This window comes from Mustela erminea, chromosome 14 (genome assembly GCF_009829155.1).
Source record: "Mustela erminea isolate mMusErm1 chromosome 14, mMusErm1.Pri, whole genome shotgun sequence".
Classification (NCBI taxonomy): domain Eukaryota; kingdom Metazoa; phylum Chordata; class Mammalia; order Carnivora; family Mustelidae; genus Mustela; species Mustela erminea.
Window position 1 is genome coordinate 75,691,280 of NC_045627.1, and position 23,902 is coordinate 75,715,181.

A 23,902-nucleotide genomic window follows, 5' to 3' on the forward strand; every position below is an offset into this window, starting at 1 on the left:
TTTTAGGAGTTGTTGGGTGCCTGCACAGGAGAGTCTGCCTTGTGCCACCCTATTGGTGACAAGTGTTATGGATGAAGAAGCAAATTGTCCTGGGGACCCTTGGCATGTGCAAGTCTGTTGAAGTCAGGCTTTTGTTTCCTTGTCTGGTACAAAGGAATCTCCCCTACCTTCCCCAGGAGGATGTTGGGAGGGTACGGATGGGTGGGAAGCAAAGGCATTATTGCAACAGTACTGAGTGTACGAGGTCAAGGCAAGGCTGACACTGTTCTCAATAAGAAACACTGTGATTGTGAACAAAGGTTGTGGGGTTTTTTTTTAATTTGTTTGCTCTTATTTTTTTGATACTAGACAGTTGGAATGCCAAGGGCAGTTCTGTGCCAAGCCACAAAAACGAAAGGCCGGGATTTCCCCTAGGACATCAGCTTCCACACTAGCTACAGGCCAGCACAAAATCTTCCCTAAGGTAGCAGTTTAGGAACTTCCTGTTGGTTTACATTTCAAACAGATTATATTTAATTTTCACCTCACCAGTCAGTGCTCAGAGTGAACAGTGATATGGTCAGGAGACTGACGGATGGGGCATTCTGCTGAGAACTGAACCAGTGACCACCCGGCTTCTAGTAAGTACTGCTTGGTTTGAATGTTTTAGCTTCTCAAGGCTGTGGTAATCTGAAATATTAATTGAGCAAAATTGCTGTTTGGGGTTCTTGGTTCATAATTGTACAGTCAGAAGGAAATAGGACCTCTTGGTATCACACCGATCAAATCCCAAATGACGTTAAAATAAACAGGTTATAGGTAATGATGGTGGGTCGATTCTCCTGAATAGATCATAGAGATAAATCTGAAAGGCTTTTTTTGTTTGTGGGTAATGACAAGAAATGCAAGCCGAACTATGAAGAGATTTAATTCTTCTTTCTTAAATAGGAAAAGCAAAGTGATTCAGACAACTCTGAGGTTAGAATTCTGGCTCTGCTTCTTTTTAGTTATGTGGTCAAAGGCAAATTGCTTAGTATCCCTGATAACAGTTTCTCATCTGTAAAATGGGTACTACATCATTGTAAAAGTAGTTCTGTAGTATATGTAACAATATATGTGAAATCCATGTATTTTATTACACCATTGTAAAAGTAGTGTCAGTTCTGTAGTATATGGAACAATATATGTGAAATCTATGTATTTTATAAATATATATATGAATTGAATGAGATTTCATATATAATGTAGGATTTTGTTTCTATAACATAAGCTTATGCTTGTTCTGCTTATGTTATATAAGCAAAATTTATATAATAGGTTTCATATATAATGGATTTCACGTATGTATACATAGATTACACATATGTAATATGAAATTCATTCATATAATATGAAATATATGTCCTATAGGAAATCCAGTGTTTCTATACATACACAGTTGAATCTTGAACAACATGGAGGTTAGGGGTGATGACCCCCCACAGAGTGGAAAAATCCACGGGTAACTTTTGACTCCCCCCCAAAACCACAAACAGCCTACTATTAATCAGGAGCCTTAGAGTTGGTTGACACAATTTTTGCATGTTAACACATATTAATACGTTAATGCATATTATATGTATTATATAGGTTATATGTACTATATAAAACGTGCAAAATACAGATAAAGGGCCCTTGGCCTCCTCCCATCTTCCTGGGACTTCTCTGGCTCTGCCCTGCTTGATGCCGCCCGCTATTTTGAGTCTTGCTCTGATCACCAACACATCCCTGGTTGGAAAGATCTCCCCTGCCCCCAGGCCCTTCCCCTGTGAGGTCCCCCCTCTCGTAGGGTGCCACAGTGGTCAAGGGATCTCCCCACAGCTACCAGGAAAGAGCTCCAGCTCTCGGGAGTCAGTTTCACCCCCGGAGCCGGGCAGGCACCTGAGATGGGTTAAAAGAACAGGGTTATGCCCTGGTCCTTGCTCTTGAATTTCCCTCTGGAGAAAGCAAGTTCCTGGCATGGAGGAGGGTTTATCTAATGCTTCCTCTTGGCTAGACAGGCTTCCTCAGCTGTGTTGGGTCCATAGCCTCCTGCCGGTGCCCTGTCCTTTGTCTCTCCTCCTTGGTGCTGTTTCCAGCAGGGACTTTGTTGTCACAGTCCCTTATGGGGCAGGAAAGTCCAGGGAACAGGGCTCCTTCCAACACCTCCACAGAACTGCCCCTCGGTGAACACAAGTTGCCCGGATGTGTCCTTGTTACTGTGGCAACTCTCAGCCTCAGGAGCTTTCCAAAGCGGAAGGCTGATAACCCATCGCAGCGACATTTGTGGGCACCGTCCTAAGGCTCCATGATCGAGTGGCTCATCAGTGAAGCACACTGTTGTTTGAGGACTAACTGGCCTTTCACTCTTCCTTTTGACAGAGGAGAACAGACAGCCATCATGGAATCCAGACCCCAGAAGAGTCCAGGTACCCAGGGCATATACTCTCCGAATTAAAAAAAAAAAAAAAAAAAAAAAACTATTGAACGCGACAAACAATTCTCATCAAGCTAACCAGGATCCAGAAGACAGTTTTAGTGAGGCTAAGGGGTGGCATTCTAGGACAATGATTCTTGGTATGGAGAGTGTGGCAGGGGCTGTTGGATTGGGTTCATTATTTTGTAAGAGCTCACCTGTCTAGAAATTTGACATTTTCTGATTTTCATCAACCAGCTGTTCCATCTGTTGCTTGGAGATGTTACTGAAACAAACACTAGCCCAGAAAAGACTGAAGAGGATTTTGTAATTTATTTTAATTTTTTTAAAGGATGCTAGTGACCCTAATCCTTTTTTAAAATTTTTTAATTTTTAATTAACATATAATGTATTATTAGCCACAGGAGTACAGGTCTGTGAATCACCAGGTTTACATACTTCACAGCACTCACCATAGCACATACCTTCCACAATGTCCATAACCCAACCACCCTCTCCCTACCCCCTTCCCCCCAGCAACCCTCAGTTTGTTTTGTGAGATTAAGAGTCTCTTATGGTTTGTCTCCCTCCCAATCCCATCTTGTTTCTCCTCTTTTTTTTTTTTTTTTTAAGATTTTATTTATTTGTTTGACAGAGAGATGACAAGTAGGCAGAGGGCGGGGGGGAGCACACTTCCCGTTGAGCAGAGAGCCCAACGTGGGGCTCAATCCCAGGACCCTGAGACCATGACCTGAGCTGTAGGCAGAGGCTCAACCCACTGAGCCACCCAGGCGCCCCATATTTTGTAATTTAGTAGAAAATTCACACTTGAAGAAACTGCCTAAATTGTTGTCAGAGAGGTAGCTCAAGGTATATTACTCAAAGGTCCTTGTTCGTGTTAACATGGTTCATCGCAGGTGGGTAGTTAGGAAAGCTGAGTGTGGGGTGAAATAATTTAGAAAGCAAATTATCCAAATCAACTTAGAAGTAAATAGTTTTGAATACCTATTCAAAGCACCTATTATTAGTAAAGTCACTGTGCTTCATACTCTAGAGATTATACAGATTAAGTTATAGAGTCATTGCTCTGGGTGAGTTTATAAATTTTGTTGGGAAGTTAAACTCACGAGAGTAAGCACAAATAATCAGGGTATGCTAGGAATCACGAAATAAAATGTGATGGGGATCTGAGGAAAAGCATACGAGTAGTTATGGGAGTCCAGAGAGGTTTTATGAGAAGACATTGAAGCTGGACCCTACAAGATGTGTAGGGTTTTAAAAGAGATTGGAAAAGGGCACGTCTCAGCAAAGAGGGGTGGCATGAACAAAAAGCAGTGGGTGGGTTAGAGGCAGGGTGTGTCAAAGGACAACAGGTGTAGAAAGTAGGACAGGGGAGAATAGAGGATGAGGCCATGGCACTCTACTGTGCCTGACCTTGATCTCATAAGACCAGGAATCCTTGCAGCCTTTTTTTTTTTTTTAACTTTATTTATTTATTGGACAGACAGAGATCACAAGTAGGCAGAGAGGCAGGCAGACAGAGAGGAGGAAGCAGGCTCCCTGTTGAGCAGAGAGCCTGATGCGGGGCTCGATCACAGGACCCTAAGATCATGACCTGAGCCAAAAGCAGAGGCTTTAACCCACTGAGCCATCCAGGTGCCCCTCCTTGTAGGCTTTCGAGCAAGAGAAAGGCATCATTAGATTTGCGTTTTAGGCTGGTCGTATTTTTTTGAAATAGCTTTTTGCGGTGAAAATGGCATACAACAAACTTCACATATTTAAAATGTACAATTTGATGAGTTTTTCTATGTGTATATGCCTGGGAAACCATCACCGCAATCAAGATAATGAACATATACATCCCTCCCAAAAGTTTTCTGTTACTGATTTCCAGTTTGATTCCATTATGTTCTGAAAATATACTTTGTAAACCTTGGATACTTTCAAATGTGTTGAGACTGGTTTTATGGCCCAGAACAAGACCTGCCTGGGTACGTGTTGCATGTGCCCTTGAGAAAGGTGTTCATTCTGCTGTCGTTGAGTGTTCTATAAATATCAATCAGCACGAGTTTGTTGATAGTGCTGTCCAAATTGTCCAAGTCCAGTATATCTTTATGATATTCTGCCTATTTCTTTTTATCCATTATGGAGAGAGAGGTATTGAAATCCCTAATTGTGGATTTGTCTATTTTTCTATGCTCTTTTATCAGTTTTTGCTTCATGTATGATAAAGCTCTATTATTAGGTACGTAATTAGGATTGTTATGTCCTCTTGATTAATTGACCCCTTTATCATTATAAAAAGACCTTTATCCCTGGTAATATTTTTTTGCTTTGAAATATGTTGCTAAAATAGCCAGCCCAGCTTTCTTTGGACTGCTGTTGGCATAGTGTGTCCTTTTGCTGACCTTTTATTTATAACCTATTCATGTCTTTATATTTTAAATATGTTTCTTGTAAGTACCCTATAGTTGTTTTTTTAAATATTTGAATATATATTTTTTAATATTTAAATATATTTCTTGAAAATATTTTCCAAAAAAATTGAAAAAATTTTTTGTATTTGAATATATTTTTATATATTTTAAACATTTTTTATATTTTAAATATGTTTCTTGTAAGTACCATACATTTGGGTCTTACTTTTTGTCCAATCTGACTAATCTCTTTTAATTGAATTGTTTAGATATGTATACTTCATGTGATTATTGATATGATCAGGCTTGAGTCTATCATAGTGTTGTTTTCTATTTGTCTCTTTTTTTTCTTTGTTCCCCTTTTTCTTCTTTTTTGCCCCTTTTTGAACTAATTGAGTACTTCTATGATACTATTCATCTCCTTTCTTGGTTTATTGATTGTAACTGTTTTGTTATTTTAGTGGTTGCATTAGGGCTGATAGTGTATATCTTTAACATAACACAGTCTATCTTATTACAAGTGATATTATACCAATTCACATACTATATAAGAATTTTACAAAAGTATACTTCTATTTTCCCCTCCTGACCTTCATGCATTTTACTTATTGAAACTGTATTTTTCTTACACATATGCTACAACCTGCACAACATATTGTTAGTATTTTTGTTTGAACAATCAATTGAATTTTTAAATGTTTTAAATAATAAGAAAACAATTCAGATATTTACTTCCACAGTTACCATTCAGTGTTCTTCGTTTATTTATATAAATTCAGATTTCTAGGGGCACCTGGGTGTCTTAGTTAAGTGCCTGCCTTCAGCTTGGGTCATGATCCTGAGATCCTGAGACGAAGCCCCCCATTGGGCTTCCTGCTCAGTAGGGAGTCTGCTTCTCCCTCTCCCCATCTCTTGCTCATGCTCTCTCTCACTCTCTCTCTCAAATAGATAAATAAAATCTTAAAATAAAATAAAAAGCATTTATTACCAAAAAATTCTTATCAGAGAGATCATATGATAATTGTCTTTCTCCAGTTGACTTATTTTGCTTAGCAAAATAAGTTCCATTTGCTAGTTCCATCCACGTCTTTGCAAATGGCAGGATTTTGTTAGAATGGGGTGTCGTGGGTAGGGAGGGAAAAAATGAAACAAGATGGGCTCGGGGAGGGAGACAAACCGTAAGAGACTCTTAATCTCAGGAAACAAACTGAGGGTTGCTTGGGGGTGGGGAGGGGATAGGGTGGCTGGGTGATGGACATTGGGGAGGGTATGTGCTATGGTGAGTGCTGTGAATTGTATAAGACTGATGATTCACAGAGCTGTACCCCTGAAGCAAATAATACATTCTATGTTAATTTTTAAAAATAAAAGAAAACAAAAAAGAAAAGAGGAAATAAAATTCAGATTTCCACTGATACCATTTTTTTCCCCAGCCAGAGGACTTCTTTAATGTTTCTTACAATGCAGGCCTCCTGTTGATGAATTCCTTTAGCTTTTGTATGTCTGAAAAATGTCTTGAAATTGCCTTTATTTTTGAAAGATATTTTTGCTGCATTTAGAATTCTTGAATGACAGTGTTTTTCTTTCAGTACTTTAAATATGTTGCTCCACTGTTTTTTTGGCTTGCATTGTATCTGGTGAGAAATCTAATATCTTAGATTTTTTTTTCTTTTCCTTCTGTGTACATATTCCAAACACCACCACCATTCCTCCTCCACCAGCTGATTTTAAGATTTTTTTCCTTTATCACTGGTTCTGAGCAGCTTGATTGCGATGTGCTTTCATGCCATTTTCTTCATGTACCTTGTATTTGGGGTTCCTGACCTCGTTGGATCTGTGGATTTATAATTTTCCTTAAGTTGATAAACTTTTTGGCACTATTTCTTCAATTGTTTTCCTGTCCACTCTCCCACTTAGGGATTTTATTACTTATATTGTAGGCCATTGAAATTGTCCCACGGTGCACTGCTGCTCTGTTAATGTTTTTTTATTCTTTTTCCTCTGCATTCATGTCGATAGTCCCTAGTATACTTTGTCTTCACGTGCGCTAAATTGCTGTTCATGCCATCTGTCCTGTGTTTTTGTCTGTCTGTTTGTTAATGAGACATTGCAGTCTTTACCTTTAGAAGTTCACTTTGGATCTTTTTGATATCACCTGTGTCTCTACCTAATTTCTCATATCTATAAAGCACAGTTATAGGAACTGTATTTATGGCTTTCTCTGGTTATTGGAACATCTGTGTCAGTTCTAGGTTCATTTCAATCAATTATTTTCCTAATTATGGGCCATGATTTTCCTGCCTCTTTGCGTGGTTGGTAGTCTCTGATTCATTGCCGGACATTGAAAATTTGACCGTGTTGGGTGCTGCATATTTTTGTATTTCAGCAAACCTTGAGCTTTGTCCTGGGAGGCAGTTAAGTTTTTTGGAAACAATGGGATCCTTTTAAGGAACAGTCCTCAGCCTAGAGATAATTAACCCTCACTACTGAGTCAAGACCTCTTGAAGCACCCTACCCAATACCCCATAAATTATAAATGTTATCAGTCTGGTTGGAGGGAACAGTTAATTCTTCTGGTTCTGTACGAGCACCAGACACTGTTCCCTCTAATCTTTTCTAGTGGTTCTTTGGCCTCGGGTAGTTTCCTCACACCCACATATTGATTTATACTCTTGAATACTTAAGAACTTGATGCATGTTTCTGTGATTCTTTCTGTGTGAAGCTCTTCCCTCTCCAGAACTCTGCCCTGTGAGCCCTAGTGCCTTGATCTCCCTGAACCCTTAGCTCTGTCTCCTCAACCCAGCCATCTGCCTGGTTCCACCTCAGTTTCCCTTTCCTGTGCTGTAGCCTGGAATCTCTCTCAAGGGGATTGTAGGACCTACTGGGATTGTTTCCTGTCTCTTAGGGATCAGTGACATTAGCTGCCCATGCTCAGTGTCTTGAAAACCACTATTTTATATCTTCTGTCTGGTAGACCCAGTCTCTGTTATTCTGTCTTTGCCCAAAGCCCTAGATCAGTCAGATTTGGTGTTTAGTCTCAAGGGTATGTCAGGAATGGATTTGAAGATGTCAAGACTGGAAGTAGGGGGTCCAACGGGACAGTTACTGAAACAGTACAGTGGAAAACATGCAAAGTTCTCGAATTCACATGAACTGAAACATACTGAAACGTCTAAAGATCTTGAAGGTGGTGCTGATAGGAACAGGGAAATAGGGATGGGTCCCAGAGTATTTGGGAAGTGAAACAGGCATGATTTAATCATCGACTGGCCATAAGGGTGATGGAAGGGTGAGAGATGGTGATTCCTCAGCATCAGTTCGGGAGAAAACAGTACCATTGCCATGGTCAACAAACACTATCAGAGATTTTGTGCCCTGAAACTGGTAGTCCATGTGAATACTGGGGACACCCTGGGAATGTCTAAACTGGGCAACGTCTTCACAGATGTTTACTTTAAGATTCTGCTACTTGTAAGGACACCTGGGTGACTCAGTTAGTTGGACATCTGACTCTTGATTTCAACTCCGGTCATGATCTCAAGGTTATGAGATCGAATCCCACGTCTGGCTCCATGCTGGACATGAACCCTGCTTGAGATTCTCTCCCTCTCTCCCTCTGCCCTTCCCCTCCTTAAAAAAAAGATTCAACTAATTGTATACAATGTTATTAGAGACTTCCAAATTTTCATAAAATACCTACATCCCTTGAACCCTCTAAATTTAGTACCACCAAAGAGCACCTATGTTATAGGTAGAAGAGAGACTGGTTTACCATGCAAATGACAAAGGCTAAAGTTTCCTCTATTATTTTTTAATACAATTTTTAAAAAAGATTTTATTTATTCATTTCACAGAGAGAGGTCACAAGTAGGCAGAGAGGCAGGCAGAGAGAGAGGAAGGGAAGCAGGCCCCCTGCTGAGCAGAGAGCCCGATGCGGGACTCGATCCCAGGACCCTGAGATCATGACCTGAGCCGAAGGCAGCAGCTCAACCCACTGAGCCACCCAGGTGTCCCTCCTCTATTATTAATAATAGCTACTCTTCAGAGCTTTACTGTGTGCCTGGCCCAGTGCTGAGAGATTTCCATGTATTAACTCCTTCAGTCCTCACCACAAATTTGTAAGGTCGGTGCTATTGTCTCCATTTTACAGATGAGGAAACAGAGAGATGGTGATCCAAGGTGTCTACAAATACTTGTTCAGTAAATAAACGTGTGTTCATCCAAGGCTGCATGATGATTTTAAAGAGGAACTAATAGCAATATTGTTTCCTTCTCTTTTTTTCTTTTTCTCTTCCTTTTCCGCTGTGTGTGGGGAGTGTGTGTATAAGGATGAGGGATGGGGAGCAGACAGAGTTGCTTCAGAGGGACGTGAGGGAGGCAAGGTGAGGACAGCTGCCTAAGAATTACTCAATTCTGTGGACACCTGGCTGGCTCAGTTGGAAGAGTATGTGACTCTTTTTTTTTTTTTTTCTTAGAGAGAGAGAGAGAGGTCACAAGTAGGCAGAGAGACAGGCAGAGAGAGGGGGAAGCAGGCTCCCTGCTAAGCAGAGAGCCCGATGTGGGGCTCGATCCCAGGACTCTGGGATCATGACCTGAGCCTAAGGCAGAGGCTTTAACCCACTGAGCCACCCAGGTGCCCCAGAGTATGTGACTCTTGATCCCAGAGTCATGAATTTGAGTTGGATATAGAGATTACTTAAATAAATAAACTTTTTATTTTTTTTAAGATTTTATTTATTTATTTGACAGAGAGAGAGAGAGACAGCAAGAGAGGGAACACAAACAAGGGGAGTGGCAGAGGGAGAGGGAGAAGCAAGAAGCAGAGAGCCCAACGCAGGGCTCGATCCCATGACCCTTAGATCATGACCTGAGCTGAAGGCAGACGCTTAATGACTGAGCCACCCAGGTGCCCAATAAATAAATTTTTTAAAAAAATGTTAAAGAAGGGACACCTGAGTGGCTCAGTCAGTTAAGGATCTGCCTTCAGCTCCGTCATGATCATAGGGTCCTGGGATGGAGCCCCGCCCAGGGCTCCCTGCTCAGTGGGGAGCCTGCTTTTCCCTCTGCCCCTCCCCCTGCTCCTGCTCCTGCTCCCTCTTTCTCTCAAATGAATAAATAAAATTTTAAAAGAAAAAAAAAACTATTCTAAAAAAAAGTGTAAAAAAAGAATTACTAGATCGACTATAGCATAATAGCCCCATCAACTGTGCTACCTAATCCTGACTCTGTTTCCACTTAATATAAAAGCTCTAACTCTTTAGTAAAGTCTGTCTTTTATAAAATCAAGGACAAACTAGAACAGCCTGGATGTGAAAGCAAAACAAAGCTCTTTTTAATTTTTTTAAATAAATTTTATTATAACAACATTATGTTTTTCTAAATAATAAAAATAGTGCAGATTTCTGGAAGACATTTTTGAAAATACAGGGGAAAAAAAGACCCTATACATTTCAGGACTTACTGAGAAGCAGTTAACATTTTGGAAACCTTGTGATTTAACTAACCACTCTACCACCTCATTTTCAATAGCAGGTGGTTTTGCTTTTGTTTGCTAAGCCAAGGCAAGGCAGAATTACCCGGCTCCTCAGCCTGTTCTTCCAAGAGTAGAGACAAACCTTGGCTCACAGCTAGAGAGCCAGCAAGGTGCTCCCCAGACGCTAGAGCTAGACATTAAGGAGCTTCCACATGTCTTCTGAAGGAAGGTCCTGATTGTGGACGAGGAAGAGGAACCCTGGCTTCTTTGTTTTCCTGGCCCTATTAGAGATGTTCTTTCCCATAACTGAATAATTCGCAGACCTTTCCAGAGGTAAATAGTGTTTTCCGATTGTAGCAGTTCTCATTTCCAGAATTTACAGGGAACAAACTGAATCTGTTCACTTTCTTTTATTAGGCAAACCATTGGCATTTTATTATGAAAATGAAGTCTGCAAACAAGATTACTTTATTAAATCCCCACCTCCTCAGCTTTTCTTCTCTGCTGTAAGTGTGCACCATGATTTAACAGGCCTCCTACAGGCTTGTGAGCATTTTAAAAATCCTTTCTTTTCTTCCGAGATTTAACTAAGATGCAAAATGGTTTCAAATTTTTTTTTTTTTCAGTCTTCTTGGAAAAGGCGGTATTTCATTCTTTCCAAGAGTGGGGAAAGGAGCCTTCGTCTTTCCTATTACAAAGACCAGCATCGCAGAGGGTCCATTGAAATCGACTGGTGTGTATCCAATTGAGAAAACAAACAAGTTGCCTGCAAATTGAAATTTAAATCATTGACTGAAAGAACCAAAGGCTTCACACTCAACAGTAGTTGTTGCTGAAAAGAAGCTAAAATGAGGAACATTTTTGAGTAAAACGTAGCAAAATACTTATTTTGTATTGTATATTATAGTTCATAAGTTATTACTCAATAAGCATCTAGTGACAAAAGATTTTGATTCACTTAATTTATGGATGAGGGCTGATAAAATCATCACTTCATAAACTCAACATGGATTTTTAAAAAGTATTTAGACTGGCTTTTTTTTGTCTTTGCTTTCAGAAATTTTGTACAAAAAGAAAAATAGAAAACATGATACTTTGTAAAACAAAGACTCCAACCAGAAAAGGAATCTCTGAATTAAGTTTGAGGCTGAGTAAAGTATTCTCTATCGGTGGTGAACCAGATCTAAACGTCTTTTCTGAAATGATCAGACATTGATCAAACAGATCTAAATTTTATTCAGTTTGAATCCTAATATGTAATGCTAGTCTTCATGTTCGAATCTGTTTAACACTTTGTGTCTGTATCTGACAGGAATTCCAGTGTAGAAGTTGGCATACATGGCCAGGAAAAAATGCAATCTGTACAGAAGATGTTTAAATGTCTCCCTGATGAGGTGATGTCCATACGAACTACTAACAGGGAATACTTCCTCATTGGGCAGGACAGGTAAGTCGTAAGACAGCACAGAGTGCTTCCTGTGCGCCCAATAAAAAATAGACACACAGACAAATGAAACACCCTTTGATCAGAAGCCCATGGCTACACCCTTCAAGACCATCTTGATAGTCTTCCTCATTTGTGACAATATCTTGAAAAATCCCAGTATTCGTTTCCTAGGACGGCTATACCAAAGGACCACAAACTGGGTGTCCTAGAACAACAGAGATGTATTGTCTCACTGTTCTGGAGGCTAAGCATCTGAAATCGGGCTGTCCCAGGGCCATGCTCCCTCTGAAGTCCTAGGGAAGGTCTGTTTCAGGTCTCTCCTAACTTCTGGTAGTTCCTGGGCTCGTGGTGGCAGAACTCTAAGGTTCACAGAGCATTCTCCCTGAGTGTGTGTCTCTGCATTCAAACTTTTTACAAGGACGCTTGTTTTATTGGATTAGGAGGCCAGTACGATGTCATCTGAACTAATCACAGCTACAACGACACAACCCGATTTCCAAATAAGGTCCCATCCTGAGGTACTGGGGGTTGGGACTTCAGTATCCAAATTTTTGAGGGGACACAATTCAACCCCTACCCCTATTACCATCACCCCAGATGCACTTCATGTGAAAGGACCCAATACACACAGGGATGTCTGGGTGGCTCCGCTGGGTCAGCGTCCGACTCTTGATTTCAGCTCAGGTCACAATCCCATGGGTTGTGAGAATGAGCTCCCTGTGGAGCAAGGAGTCTGCTTGTCCCCCTCTCCCTCTGCCTCTTCCCACCAGCCCCCACCCGCTCTCTCCCTCTCTTAAATAAATAAATAAATCTTAAAAAAAAAAAAATTCACAAACAACTATACAAGCCGCCTATGTTAGGGAGGGGCAGTACTCCTCCATGAGGGGGTCTTCAGTTTTTAAGAGGGGCTCCTGGCACTAGCAAAGTGCCTAATGGATCTTTTATAGATGGTCATCTGCCTGGCAGGAAGGCCAGGGTCAGGGGAGGTAGCGAACACCCAAAGTATGAAGACCCTTGATCTGTTGCAGGTGAAGCCCAAGGCCAAAGGCTCTCTTTTTACATTGTCCTGAAAAGTCAATAGAAAAGATGATGTGATTTATATAAATGCATTCAAACCCATTCTTCATAAACACATGCCTTCCCCGACGGGAGGCATACCAGAATAGCTACACAAAAGTGGCACTGACAGGTGAAGGGGCTCGCTTAAGAACACAAAAGAAATCAGTGTCAAAGCCAAGAGCTCCAAACCCTGTGATTATTACCATTATTTTCCAGCGTTTTCCCCCATTTCCCTGCGCTCGCCTCACAGAGGTGGCGTGAAGATTAATTCTAGTGCACAAGCGTGGAGGTGGTGAGGAGTCCGTGGGTCACTGAAGCTACTTCAGAAAAAAATCTTTATTTCCCCGGTACCTGCTCCCACTGCCTGTTCCGACCTTAATAAAAGAACCCTTCTCTGGTTCAAAAGGAACACAGGTGCTATTGTTGCCACACACCGGCTGCGAGTTTGTTCCTATCGACAGGGAGAAGATTAAAGACTGGGTCTCCTTCGTGTCATCATTCTGCCTCGGGGGAGAGACAGCACGCCACAGCCCACAGGTGACTCCCTCCCTCATGAAACGCTGGGGCACACGAGCACCCCCTCTTTCACGAGGAAACAATGGTAGCTTTTTCCTTTCCTCCTCAGCCACTGGCCCTAATATGGGGAATAAATAAGTGGGAGAATGTACATCCTTGTCATTTTTATGAGTAACAATAGGAAGAAATACTTTTGTGTCTTGCAAGACACTTCAGGTCTTCATTACTGGGGCCGGAGGAGTAAAGGGGAACTGTGACATTTTATTAAGAGTCGCCGAAACTAGAGTATTTTCCATCATTGTTATGCTAGGTGCATAACGGCTACCTTTTGAATGACTATGTCTAGGGCAGTTTCTGTAAAAATGCTTTTTCCTATTTCTTGCGTTTTCAATGCAATATCTCTGTCATGTAAAGGCTAACAGGTTTAAGTGTTTCATTTACTTCCCAAGAACCTTCACGAATTTACACAAGTCCTTTCTTAGGGCAGACCTTTATAAATGAAACTCAGTCTCTAGGCATTGTTTTGACGTGTTTTCTAAGTTCTTTGATGCTGACAAAGAAAGCAGAGGCCAAGGAGGAAGAAAATTGAGACGCGTCTATGAGTAGAATCACATGATTAGAGCCAAGGGGTGGGTGTCGGTTTGGAAAGGCAGGTCTAGGGAAACTCAGGGCATCTGAAGACCAGGCTGGGAGCCCTCAAAGGTTTGGAAACTGCAGAGAGGCACGATTGCGTCGTGTCTTAGTGAGAGAAGGCGGGCTGGGGTAAACATGTTCGTGGTAAAAGACGGGAGGTAGGAAGCCCAGCCACAAGGCTGTTGTTTAATTCCAGGGAAGAGATCAATCTTGACTGCAATATTCCTTTTCCATAAGCAGGAGAAATTCTCACTGGGCGGTAAAAGGCCCTCTTCAGACCCCAGCCCTCTTCTTGGTTCTCCCAGCACATCAGAGGCTGTTGGCCCCACCACACCAAGAAATAGTCTTCCAGACATGGTAATGAGACTCCCGTCTCTTTCTCTCTCAGGACGCCTTGCCTGGGGATCCGCTGATGCTTCCGAAGTCTTACCAATGTATCTGACACTTTGCTCTAAGCCTAACCCACCATAAGAATGACTCTTATCACTGGTGATGGTCTTATGTTCAATCTGTTTCTGGTACCACAATGAGCCTTACCGCTTGCTCTGCCTACCTCGAAAGGTACTCATTCATTCTGGGTGCCCCTCGCCCTACATCCACATATGGGAGCGGGGGAGCCCTCCAGCTAACCAAAAGTCTGGCTGCCAGCCTTTTCCTCCCTTTCACACAGAGGGCACAGAGTACCTCTGTGAAAAGATTCCTGAAGCACCACTTGGTTTTCTGCCCTATCATCTGTACTTCTGGGGGAAGGAACACCAAGGTTCTTGTTAATTTCCTTCACTTACTCAGATCAGTCTTGCTTCCCTGGGTGTGTGTGTGTGTGTGTGTGTGTGCCTGTGACTTCATCTTTCTTTCTAGTGAAATCCATTTGAGGAGAAAAAATACACCTGGCCCTTGAACGTGATTTGTGATTATACTCTCTGCTTTGCTCAGAATTGCAATCTTCCCAAGTCTGGATAAGTGGGCTGAGTAATTGTTTGTTTGCTTGCTTTTTTTTCTGCCATGGATACCATTTGTCCTTCAGAGATGTAACCATTGACTTTCCCTTCTCCCTGGGTACACAGCACGTGTGAATTCAGCATAAGCTCCTGTTCTATTTAGCTGGGATCTCTCCAACTATTTTAAAAGCTTTCTATAGTGGATCAAATTCACCAGGCCAAACACCTCATTTGGTATTTGCAGGAAATGGGTTGCAAAAGATAACTCTTTTCAGTAAATACCTCTTGTTTTTCACGCAGGATACCCCTCTCCCTAAAGATAACGTTGGGGGTTGTCTTGCCTTTTCACACACTGTGTTCCAACTCCGTGAATTTTCAGTCAGCTCCAGTTACAAGTACTGTCTGCCTTGTTGGGGCTTGTTGTTGCCCAAACTAAGTGGGAGCCCTTCTTCACCCCCAGCTCAGCATGGTCTGGCTTCATGATCTTGGCACCAGAGAAATGGACACAGTTGAAAGGATTATGTTTTTAGAATCCCTTCCCTTCAAGGACTTCTTAGAACACATTCAAGACCTTTTCAAAACCCCCTGCTCCCAGGCATTGTTCTTAGAAGAATTAAGTTGAACTTAGAACAATTCTCCTGCCATGCACAGCAGCTACTTTAGTAGACTATCCTGTATCTGCTGGGGAGGGAAGGTGGTAATTGGTTGAACCTACATTACCTTGAAGACTATAATTCATGCTATCACATGATCAACATGAGCAAATTCCATTTCTATGGAAACAATAGAAGTATGTGAGCAGAACACAAAAGAGGAATATTGAGCAGGAAGAGGGAAGGTGTGGTGCCTTGACCATGGGCTAATTACCTTCTCAGATGGCACTGGGTGAAAACTAGTAGGTGCGGTGGGGGCCTCCATGGCAGAGCTAAGTGCCTTAGAACACCACTCCCCCAAACTCCCCCAGCCCTGCCAGAGTGAACCACTTGTTCTGAGTTACAGATCCCAATTGTAGAGAAAGCCGGAAAGATGGGTTTATATTTTTATATCACCAAGGTGATCCAGATGCAAGAGGCAAGTTCTAGTTGTGTGGGCTTCTTCTTGTAACCTTGGAAGATCCTCTGATCTTCTCAACCCAATTAATCTAGGATGGCTTTTCCAAAGAGCATATGGTTTAATTCTGTCTCCTGCAAAAAGAAGAGAAAGAAAGAGAGAAAGAGAAAGAGAGAAAGGAAGGAAGGAAGGAAAGAAAGATGGAGAAAGGGAGAAAGAAAGAAAATAATTAATTCTGTCTTCATCTCTTTATCCAGCATTTAATGGAAAAAAATTCTCCAGGACTCAGACAAGCCCATTTACTACATGATTTCTTGTCAGAGACTACAGAAGATTCAGAAGAAGAGAGTTATTATGTTAGTCCTCAAAGCATTCTTTCAGAGGTAACCCCCGTTCCTTCCATTAACCCTTCATTCCTTGTACAGATATTTGCTGGGCCCTGGCTGCGTGCTGTTCCTGGGGGACTAGGCGGGCTTCTGTGGAACAGAGCAATGAATGGGGCACAGGTGATGTGTCACAGTGTTGACTCTTGAATAGGAGCGCCCAGGAGACCGCACAGAAAGGGCTCCGTGCTGATGAGCGATGCTCAGAAAATGCATGGAGTACATGAGGGAAGGAAGGCAGGGGAGGTGATTTCCAGAGAGAAGACCACGTAAAACTGAGCTAGCAAGGCTGGTAAAACTAAGCTAAAAGGCCATTGGTAAAAAGATCCCCCTACCCGCCCCCGCAAATTAAGTACAAAACTGTGCAGTAGAAGTTCAGAGAAGGAGGAGATACATGGGCAAAGGCGAGAGGTCAGAGGGGGCTGTGGGACCTCACAAAGCCTGAACACAGCTTCGTCAGGCCAGAGGACAAAGGTGCCATCCAGGTGAAGCCAGGGGCCTAAAAGCCGGCCCTGGAAGTCCACCATTTATGGGGGAACAGCAGAAAAACTGATTTTTCCAGGTATGGGTTCATGATGAATCTGTTAGGCAGGCAGCTAAAAGCCCTCAGGGTTCTGAATCAACCATTCCCCCCAGTGACTTAGTCTTAAGGGGTTTGTGGAGAGTCTCTTGGGGTTGGGGAGGACGTATTTCTAGGACTTCCGCAGCTCCCTGCAGCCCTGTGTTGTGTGGGAGTCTGGCCCAGCCAGGTGACAGGGTCCTCCAGTTGCACCAGCTGAGAAAAAGAGTTTATATCATTAAGTGCCTAGTGATGAAACAGAAAAATAAATGCAGTCAAGCAATGCAGTCCAATAAAACGCTGTATTGGGAGTGGGGGGGAATCCAGGAGGAGGAAACAGACTTGAAGCTGGAGAGGCTTTCCGAGTTCAGTCTCCTAGAATGAACGCCACTGTTCATCCCATAGGGGATGTACTTACCATTTCAGGGCCCAGGGCCATCGTGGAAGGTTTAAGAGGTCCCAGGCTATTGGTAGACTTGCATTTACATCCATTCTTCTTGTCTGCAGTTGAATACTTTTGTTGCTTCCAATGACTCTGGTGAATCTGCCGAGGCTGACAGTCTAAACCAGTTCTCTGAGACAACTGAGAATCACTACATGTCAATGAAATCCTGGTATGTAAAATTGCCATGTTCTTAAAACTGATTTTTAACCAACGCACTCTTTTAGAACCATTACTGTTGACATATTAATTCAAAAGCATTGCCATAGACCAAGGCACTCCATTATTCCATAGTCTCAAAACAAGAAGACATGAGAATGATTTCTCTGCCTCCTGAAAACCATGGAGTGATCACCTCAGACCATATTCTATCTCCTGGGGAACTTATTTTCTATTCTGAATGTATACTCGCATTCTCCCTTCTGTGCTCTAAGTCCTCCCAATGTCAAGGATTATTTTGACGCCATTTTCATTTTCAGAAGAAAAGTCTGTCAAGTCTGATTCTGTGATTCTGAAGGCTAGGCATACTTGAAGACCTTGTTAGTTTTCACAAGCCTCCTAGCTACTGAAATCTGAGTCACAGACCATAGAAAGTTGTAAACAGACCTGCTGAAAAAGGGTATTGTATTAATTTCTCATACTATAGTGTCTTCAGAGAGACGTCCCACAAGACTGCTGATAATAACAAGGAATCCCAGGCCCTTCCAGAGATCCAGAACAGGGGACTTCACCTACAAGAACAAGACTCACAAAGTGACTCTTGTCTTCCACCTGCCAATATGGAAGCACAGACCGTGAATGACATAAAGGGGTTGGCCTCGCTTACTGTTGTGCAATTATCTATTCTAATCAAGTAAAGTTCTAATTTCTAAAACTTTATGGGCCCTTAGAGCAAGGCAGCTTTCCTTTTTTAACTCAGAATTCGAATTTTAAAGTAATTCCTAAAAATCTTCAAGTCAGCCAACATTTTGACCAGCTTCCCCTTCTCACTGATGTGGTGGCCAAGGACAGGGAGTAACAGAGCTAGAAGTAAAGTGGTCCCCTGGGCTGTGGGTAGCATTTTCAAATATTTCTAAAAATTCTCCCTTGACTAGTATTTCAGGCCCTGGAACTTTGGATCACGCTGAACCTAAGTAGCATGTCCCCCAATGTCTACAGTTAAAATTATGGGCACACAAGTTGCATGATGTTTGGTAATAGAATAGGAGGGGGAAGTGATAGGCTTTAAGTGATGCCAAGAGTATTTGATGAGATTGTTCTCCATTTTCACTCTTTCCATTGTCTTTTCTAGAATCATTTCCAATGGAGAAATGAGCAGATAGATGTAATATATTATCAACTTAGTCCATTTTTTACTCTACTGTTTGCCGTGCACCACCACATTCCAAGAGGGGTAGGGGGGGCATTAATGAGTAACTTAAATTCGTATTCTGCAAATTTGGGGGACAATCTTTAACTGGAAAATACCATCTTAGATGTAAGAGGGCAAAGTCTACTCAGGAAGTCAGTTCAGAACCAGAGACTATGGCCTGATGTGACTTTTACAAACATTTTATCTCATAGTAACATCCCTGATGAAGGCCAAGTGGAGAAACTAAATGTGTTCCTTTCTCCTTCCGACATCATCAATTATCTCACTCTCACAGAAGCCGCAGGTCAGATATGGTAGGTGTGAGATCTGAGGGTTCTTGATTATAAATGGGGTGGGAAGATCGGGAGACAACAATTGTATCTTGAAACTCTGTATGTGGCAAAACAGAGAGCTTGGATGGTAGTGTTGCTGTTATCACCAAAGGTCTTTGGTTAGAGGCAGAAAGAAGGTTGTTGCTGTGGGTTGCAGATAGGAGGACCCAAAAGTCCAGTAAGCAGCAAGTTTCTGATACTTGGAAGGTAAAGAAAGGCAGAAATGAATAGGTATGGTCCAGGGAAATCATTTTGAGCAATGACTCTTAAGTCATTAATCACGGAGCAATGACTATGGGATAAATGAATGAAGTGTGTGAAGTCAACAAGAATCTAAGGTCTAAAAGAAAAGGTAGGACCAAGGTCAAAGACTTCCGGACACCTCTTGGTCAGGGACAGAAGCAAAAGAGAGAGTTTTCTTAAAATCAGCACTGTTTATTTGATTCTAGACCTTTGATTTAAAACCTTTGCAATTTGTTTGGGTGGAAGATTACATTTTTACAAGGGAAGAAACCCCTTTAATGTAAAGGGGTAACAAGTTCTGTAAGAGGGCAGGAAACGCAATCTTCCACTTTCCAAATTTCCTAACAATCTCAGAGGTTCCATAAATACTTGACTAAAACCGTTGACTTCTCTGTGCCTGGGCTTGTTCATTCCTCCATTCACGTATTGTTCATTAGATAGTCATTGTGTAATCATCACGTGCTCCCTTTCAGTAAATACCTATTAAACATCTTCTGTTTATTTGGAGTGAAGTGGCTGTAAAAAAATATTTTTTGAAGGTAGTGCTATCCTTCTGGGGTTTCATAGCCTGGTGAAAAAGACAGTCACATAAACAAGCAAATATAAAATGCATGTGATTTAAATATACAAGGAATGGGTGTTCCCACCATGCAATAGAAGTCCCGGGGCAGGGAGAGTCATTAAAGGAAGGGGAATGTAGGAGGACTATGTAGAGACGTTGTGATTAGAGTTGGTTTTGGAAGAAGTGTCAGGTCCAACAGTAGTGACAGATGAGAGAATATTCCGAAAGAAAATGGAGTTTGTCTGCGTCAGATGTGGTGCACAATAGCTTAAGAAGCTGGTTATGGTCATCAGGGAACCCTAGTCTGTGTCCTGCGGGCACAGTCTCACACTTGAGTTGAATGCCGTGTCTATTGCAGTGTGGCTCAGTGGCAAGGCCCCCCGCGCCTGGGATGCTTATTTTTTCACGGAGATCATCTTTTGGCCGTGAACGACCTGAAGCCCCATGGTCTGGACGAGGCCTCCTTGTTTCTCAGCCGGTCTGTCCAGAAGGAGGTGAGTCCTGCTGCCTGGCCCTGGCCAGAAATAAGACCAAGGTCTTGAGTGGAGCCTAAACAGCGCATACAAATACTTGCAAATAACAGAATGTTATTTTCGAAGCTTTTCAAAATTGTTTCATATAAAGGAGTGTTTGGAGAGGGCCAGGGGTAGGAGACTGTGGAGACCTCAGACACAGCATGAGGTGGTGGAAGGAGCTTCAAGGGAATCCCATTGGCTCAGGGTGTGTGTTCCATTTCCTTTAGCCAATTTGTGCCTCAACTTTCTCTTCTGCAAAATTGGGGGTAAGGCTCATACTCATTGTTGGAGAATTAACTGTCATAATTGGTATCACGTGCTTACAAATGGGACTGGCCCACACTAGACACTCTGTTGCGTTTACTGCTTTTCCTTCTCCAACTATTGGCTGGGGCATGTTGGCCAGGGTCCCCTTTTTAACTCTTCAGGCTCCTTAACTCAGAAATTGGCCTCGCCATATCTTCCTCACAGAGTTATTGGAAGAATTAAACAGAACGTGTGAGTGTGTATTAACTATATATGTTTTCAAAAGGGTCACCATGGCTCTGCCTGTGGGTGCTGGTTCGGTGGGGCAAATTCCTTCCCCCGCCTATGTTTATTTCTAACATGCCACATAACCTTGGGAAAATCATTTTCTTCTCTGGGCTTCACCTTTGTCTCTCTACAGTGAGATAGCTGGTTTTCAACCTGTGATCCTTGGGCCCATAAGAGACAAGGACTTGAGGATGAAGAGAAGAAGGGGACAGTATGCATATAAGACTTTAACAAGAATGATCTACATTTGTCATTTATCTGCTCCTACATGGGCTCTGTTAGCTCTCCCGGAAGAAACGTTTCCTTGGCTTAAAATTCCTGAAAACTACTGTGCTAGATGATCTCTCCAATTTCTTCCAGGGTTTACAATTCTTATCTCTTCTGCATTACACAATAACCTCATTGGTTAAACAAAAAACATATCCATACTCTCTAAATGGGGAAATCCAGCAAGGGTGAGGGAATTATTTAAGGGACATAACTAGTTAGTGGCAGGGCAAGGACTCATTCCTCCCTTCAGTCACTCATTCACCATTGACTGAATACTTCCTTTATGCTGGATCCCGGGCTAAGTCCTAGAGCTACATAAATGGCCTCAGCCAAAACTTAAGGAGCTCACATATTATGGATCAAATAGGCATGTTATGTGCTAGTTACAGTACAGTGTGTGCTTTAAGATGTGAACAGAGGGCCATGGGAACAGAGAGGGAAAAGGAGTGAATCTATCTGAGGAAGACCAGAAAGGCGTCTCAGAGAACGTAGTGTCTGGCTTGGGTTTTGAAGACCGGAAAGGAGTTTGGAAAAGAAGTAGATGTTAGGTGCTCAGTCCAACAATCAGGGGACTATAATATATTTCCTTGGCCAGAAACCTACCCTGCAGCCAAGTGTTCAATATAATCTTCTGAATGTTACCAAACAGTACTCTGACCCAAAGAGCTAGGCATCAGCTCTGAAGCCAAAAAAAGGGCGGGGGTGTGGAGAAGGGTTTTCTGGGGAGCAAATGCAGCAAGCTCACTTGGGCACTCCTGACTACAGAGTACCAAGACTTCCTTTCTAGACTGTGAAGCATCTTGTGTGGGAGTCGACAACAGCATTTCTCCTGTGCTGACTTTGCCTGTCCCTTTCTACTGGATAACAATTAGATGTTACGGAGAAATATGGGACATTCGCCAACATGCTTATCTGGGAGATCAAAGACTTCTACTTTCCCATCCCCCCTCCCATTCCTGACTATTGTTTATGGTAAAGTGGATGCCCAGTTCTCTTTAAAAATTCAAATAGCTGGTCCTTGGAAGGGAAAAGAATGTTGGAAGAAGGGGGATGTGTGGAACCAAAGGAGGGGCAGCCAAGGGCCCTAACTGTTTTAGAGCATTTGGACTGATCCCATCTACTTTCCCTCCTGTTGGGCTACAGTTGAGAGACGAGGAGGTTGGGTTGAGGACAGGGTAGGGACATGGAGAGGAGGCCATGTGAGATTTAAAGGGTTGGGGGGAAGGGATGTGTATAAAAAAAAAAGAAAGGAGGAGATGCTAGATTATAGGGGAGACACATCAAACTTTAATTTCCCCCTGATCTTGTCTGGGGCTTGTCCAGCCTTGTTTGTGCTGGTTTTTTATGGTTTCATCTGGATTTTCTAGTTTCAAGAGGCTTTTACCCAGTGGTACAACTGGGCCCATCGGGTCTACCCTAAAGGCTCAGGCTGGCGGCCGCCAGAGAGTAAAATCCATCCTCCACCTGAATACGTAAGTCATCGTGGCTCCTCTGGCCAGATTTTGTGGTTCATGGTAGGGTTTTCTTCAAAACCAGCTTCAGAGGGTGTTACTGAGGACAGACTGAGGACAAACAATCATAAGGATAATCTTTAGTCATTGAGTTTCCTTCTTTCTTGTGTTTTAGAAAATAAAACTCACCATCGGCCGCATCCCAAATTCGGAGAAATTTCATGCTGTCTCCTGCACGTGCTCCTTAAAAAATGAGCATGCCGTACCTTATCAACTGGATAAGTCTGGACCCGGGAAGACACTGAAGAGGAGTCCGGCCGTTAGAAAGGGCCAGTGCAAAGGAAGTGGAGAGGAACAGGCCAAGTCCCACAGAGGGGCAGAGAGGGTCCCTGGACTCTGCAGGGCTCTGCCTTCACCGCTGTGTGAGACGAGGCAAGTTAACACAGCTCTCTGATTTTCGGCATCTACATCTCAACCGCGGGGATAACTCCCCTCTCTGGCTATTTGCATCCGGGACGGTGAGAGGACCAAGCATGGTAATGACTGTGGAATACAGAGGAAATGGAAGGCCTCAATATCTCAGACTTTGTCCCACACACCACCGAGACTGGGTAAGTCCCTCATCTAAGATGAACACGGTGTGCTCTCTGAGGCGGTACCCCCACGTCATCCCTTCTCTGTTGGGAACATACGGTTGGAAATGCTCGTTCCAGGAAGGCAAGGTTCCAGAGATGTGATATCATATCAGTCCTCCCAAACACCTCCTGCTCCTTGTCATGCCCTTGGTCCAAAATGCCAGGCAGAGTCGCCTCTTGGACTCAATAATTATCTTGTTTTCTTAAAGACCCAGTAACTATTCTAGCAGTCAAAGCATTTTCAGGTCATATACAGTAAAGATCTGTTTTCTCTACAAGGAATTAAGCCAATGACTTACCACTTCTGAGTTTGGAAAAGTCTTAACTAATTGATACAGTAATTGATCCTACAGGCTAAAAACATCAAGTCTTTTTTCATAAACAGGAAAACAGAGGCAGAGAGTGAAAGGACTAATCAAATCTGGAAATGTTAGAGCATAAGGAGGCTTCAGGAAATATATCTTACCACGTTGTCATTTTGTGCCAGAAGACATCAAGGCCCCAAACGTTTAATACAAACAAAACAGAAACAGGCTCATAAATACAGAGAACAAAATGGTGGTGGCCAGACAGAAGGAGGGGACAGGAGAAGCAGGCAAAGGAGAATAAAAGGTACAAACTTCCAGTTATCAAATAAGGCAGTCTCTGGGATGGAAAGCGCAGCCTGGGGAATAGAAT

The 23,902-nt window shown here is 42.6% G+C and overlaps 1 protein-coding gene across 4 annotated transcripts; it reads left to right on the plus strand.

Moving 5' to 3' along the window:
- Nucleotides 1-394: 394 nt before the first annotated feature.
- PLEKHS1 (pleckstrin homology domain containing S1) lies at nt 395-23,579 on the plus strand. Of its 4 annotated transcripts, none has more exons than XM_032313076.1 (13): nt 395-620; nt 2,380-2,426; nt 10,722-10,810; nt 10,931-11,037; nt 11,617-11,751; nt 13,272-13,347; nt 14,197-14,316; nt 16,205-16,330; nt 17,397-17,503; nt 17,978-18,184; nt 18,895-18,996; nt 20,178-20,313; nt 22,765-23,579. In XM_032313076.1, the coding sequence occupies exons 2-13, from the start codon at nt 2,399-2,401 to the stop codon at nt 23,041-23,043; spliced, it is 1,512 nt and encodes a 503-aa protein (XP_032168967.1). In that variant the 5' UTR covers nt 395-620; nt 2,380-2,398; the 3' UTR covers nt 23,044-23,579. The 4 variants fall into 4 exon arrangements, with proteins under 4 accessions (XP_032168967.1, XP_032168969.1, XP_032168968.1 ...); XM_032313078.1 differs by having other exon boundaries at nt 396-620; nt 17,978-18,142; XM_032313077.1 differs by having other exon boundaries at nt 397-620; nt 14,200-14,316.
- The last annotated feature ends 323 nt before the right edge of the window (nt 23,580-23,902 follow it).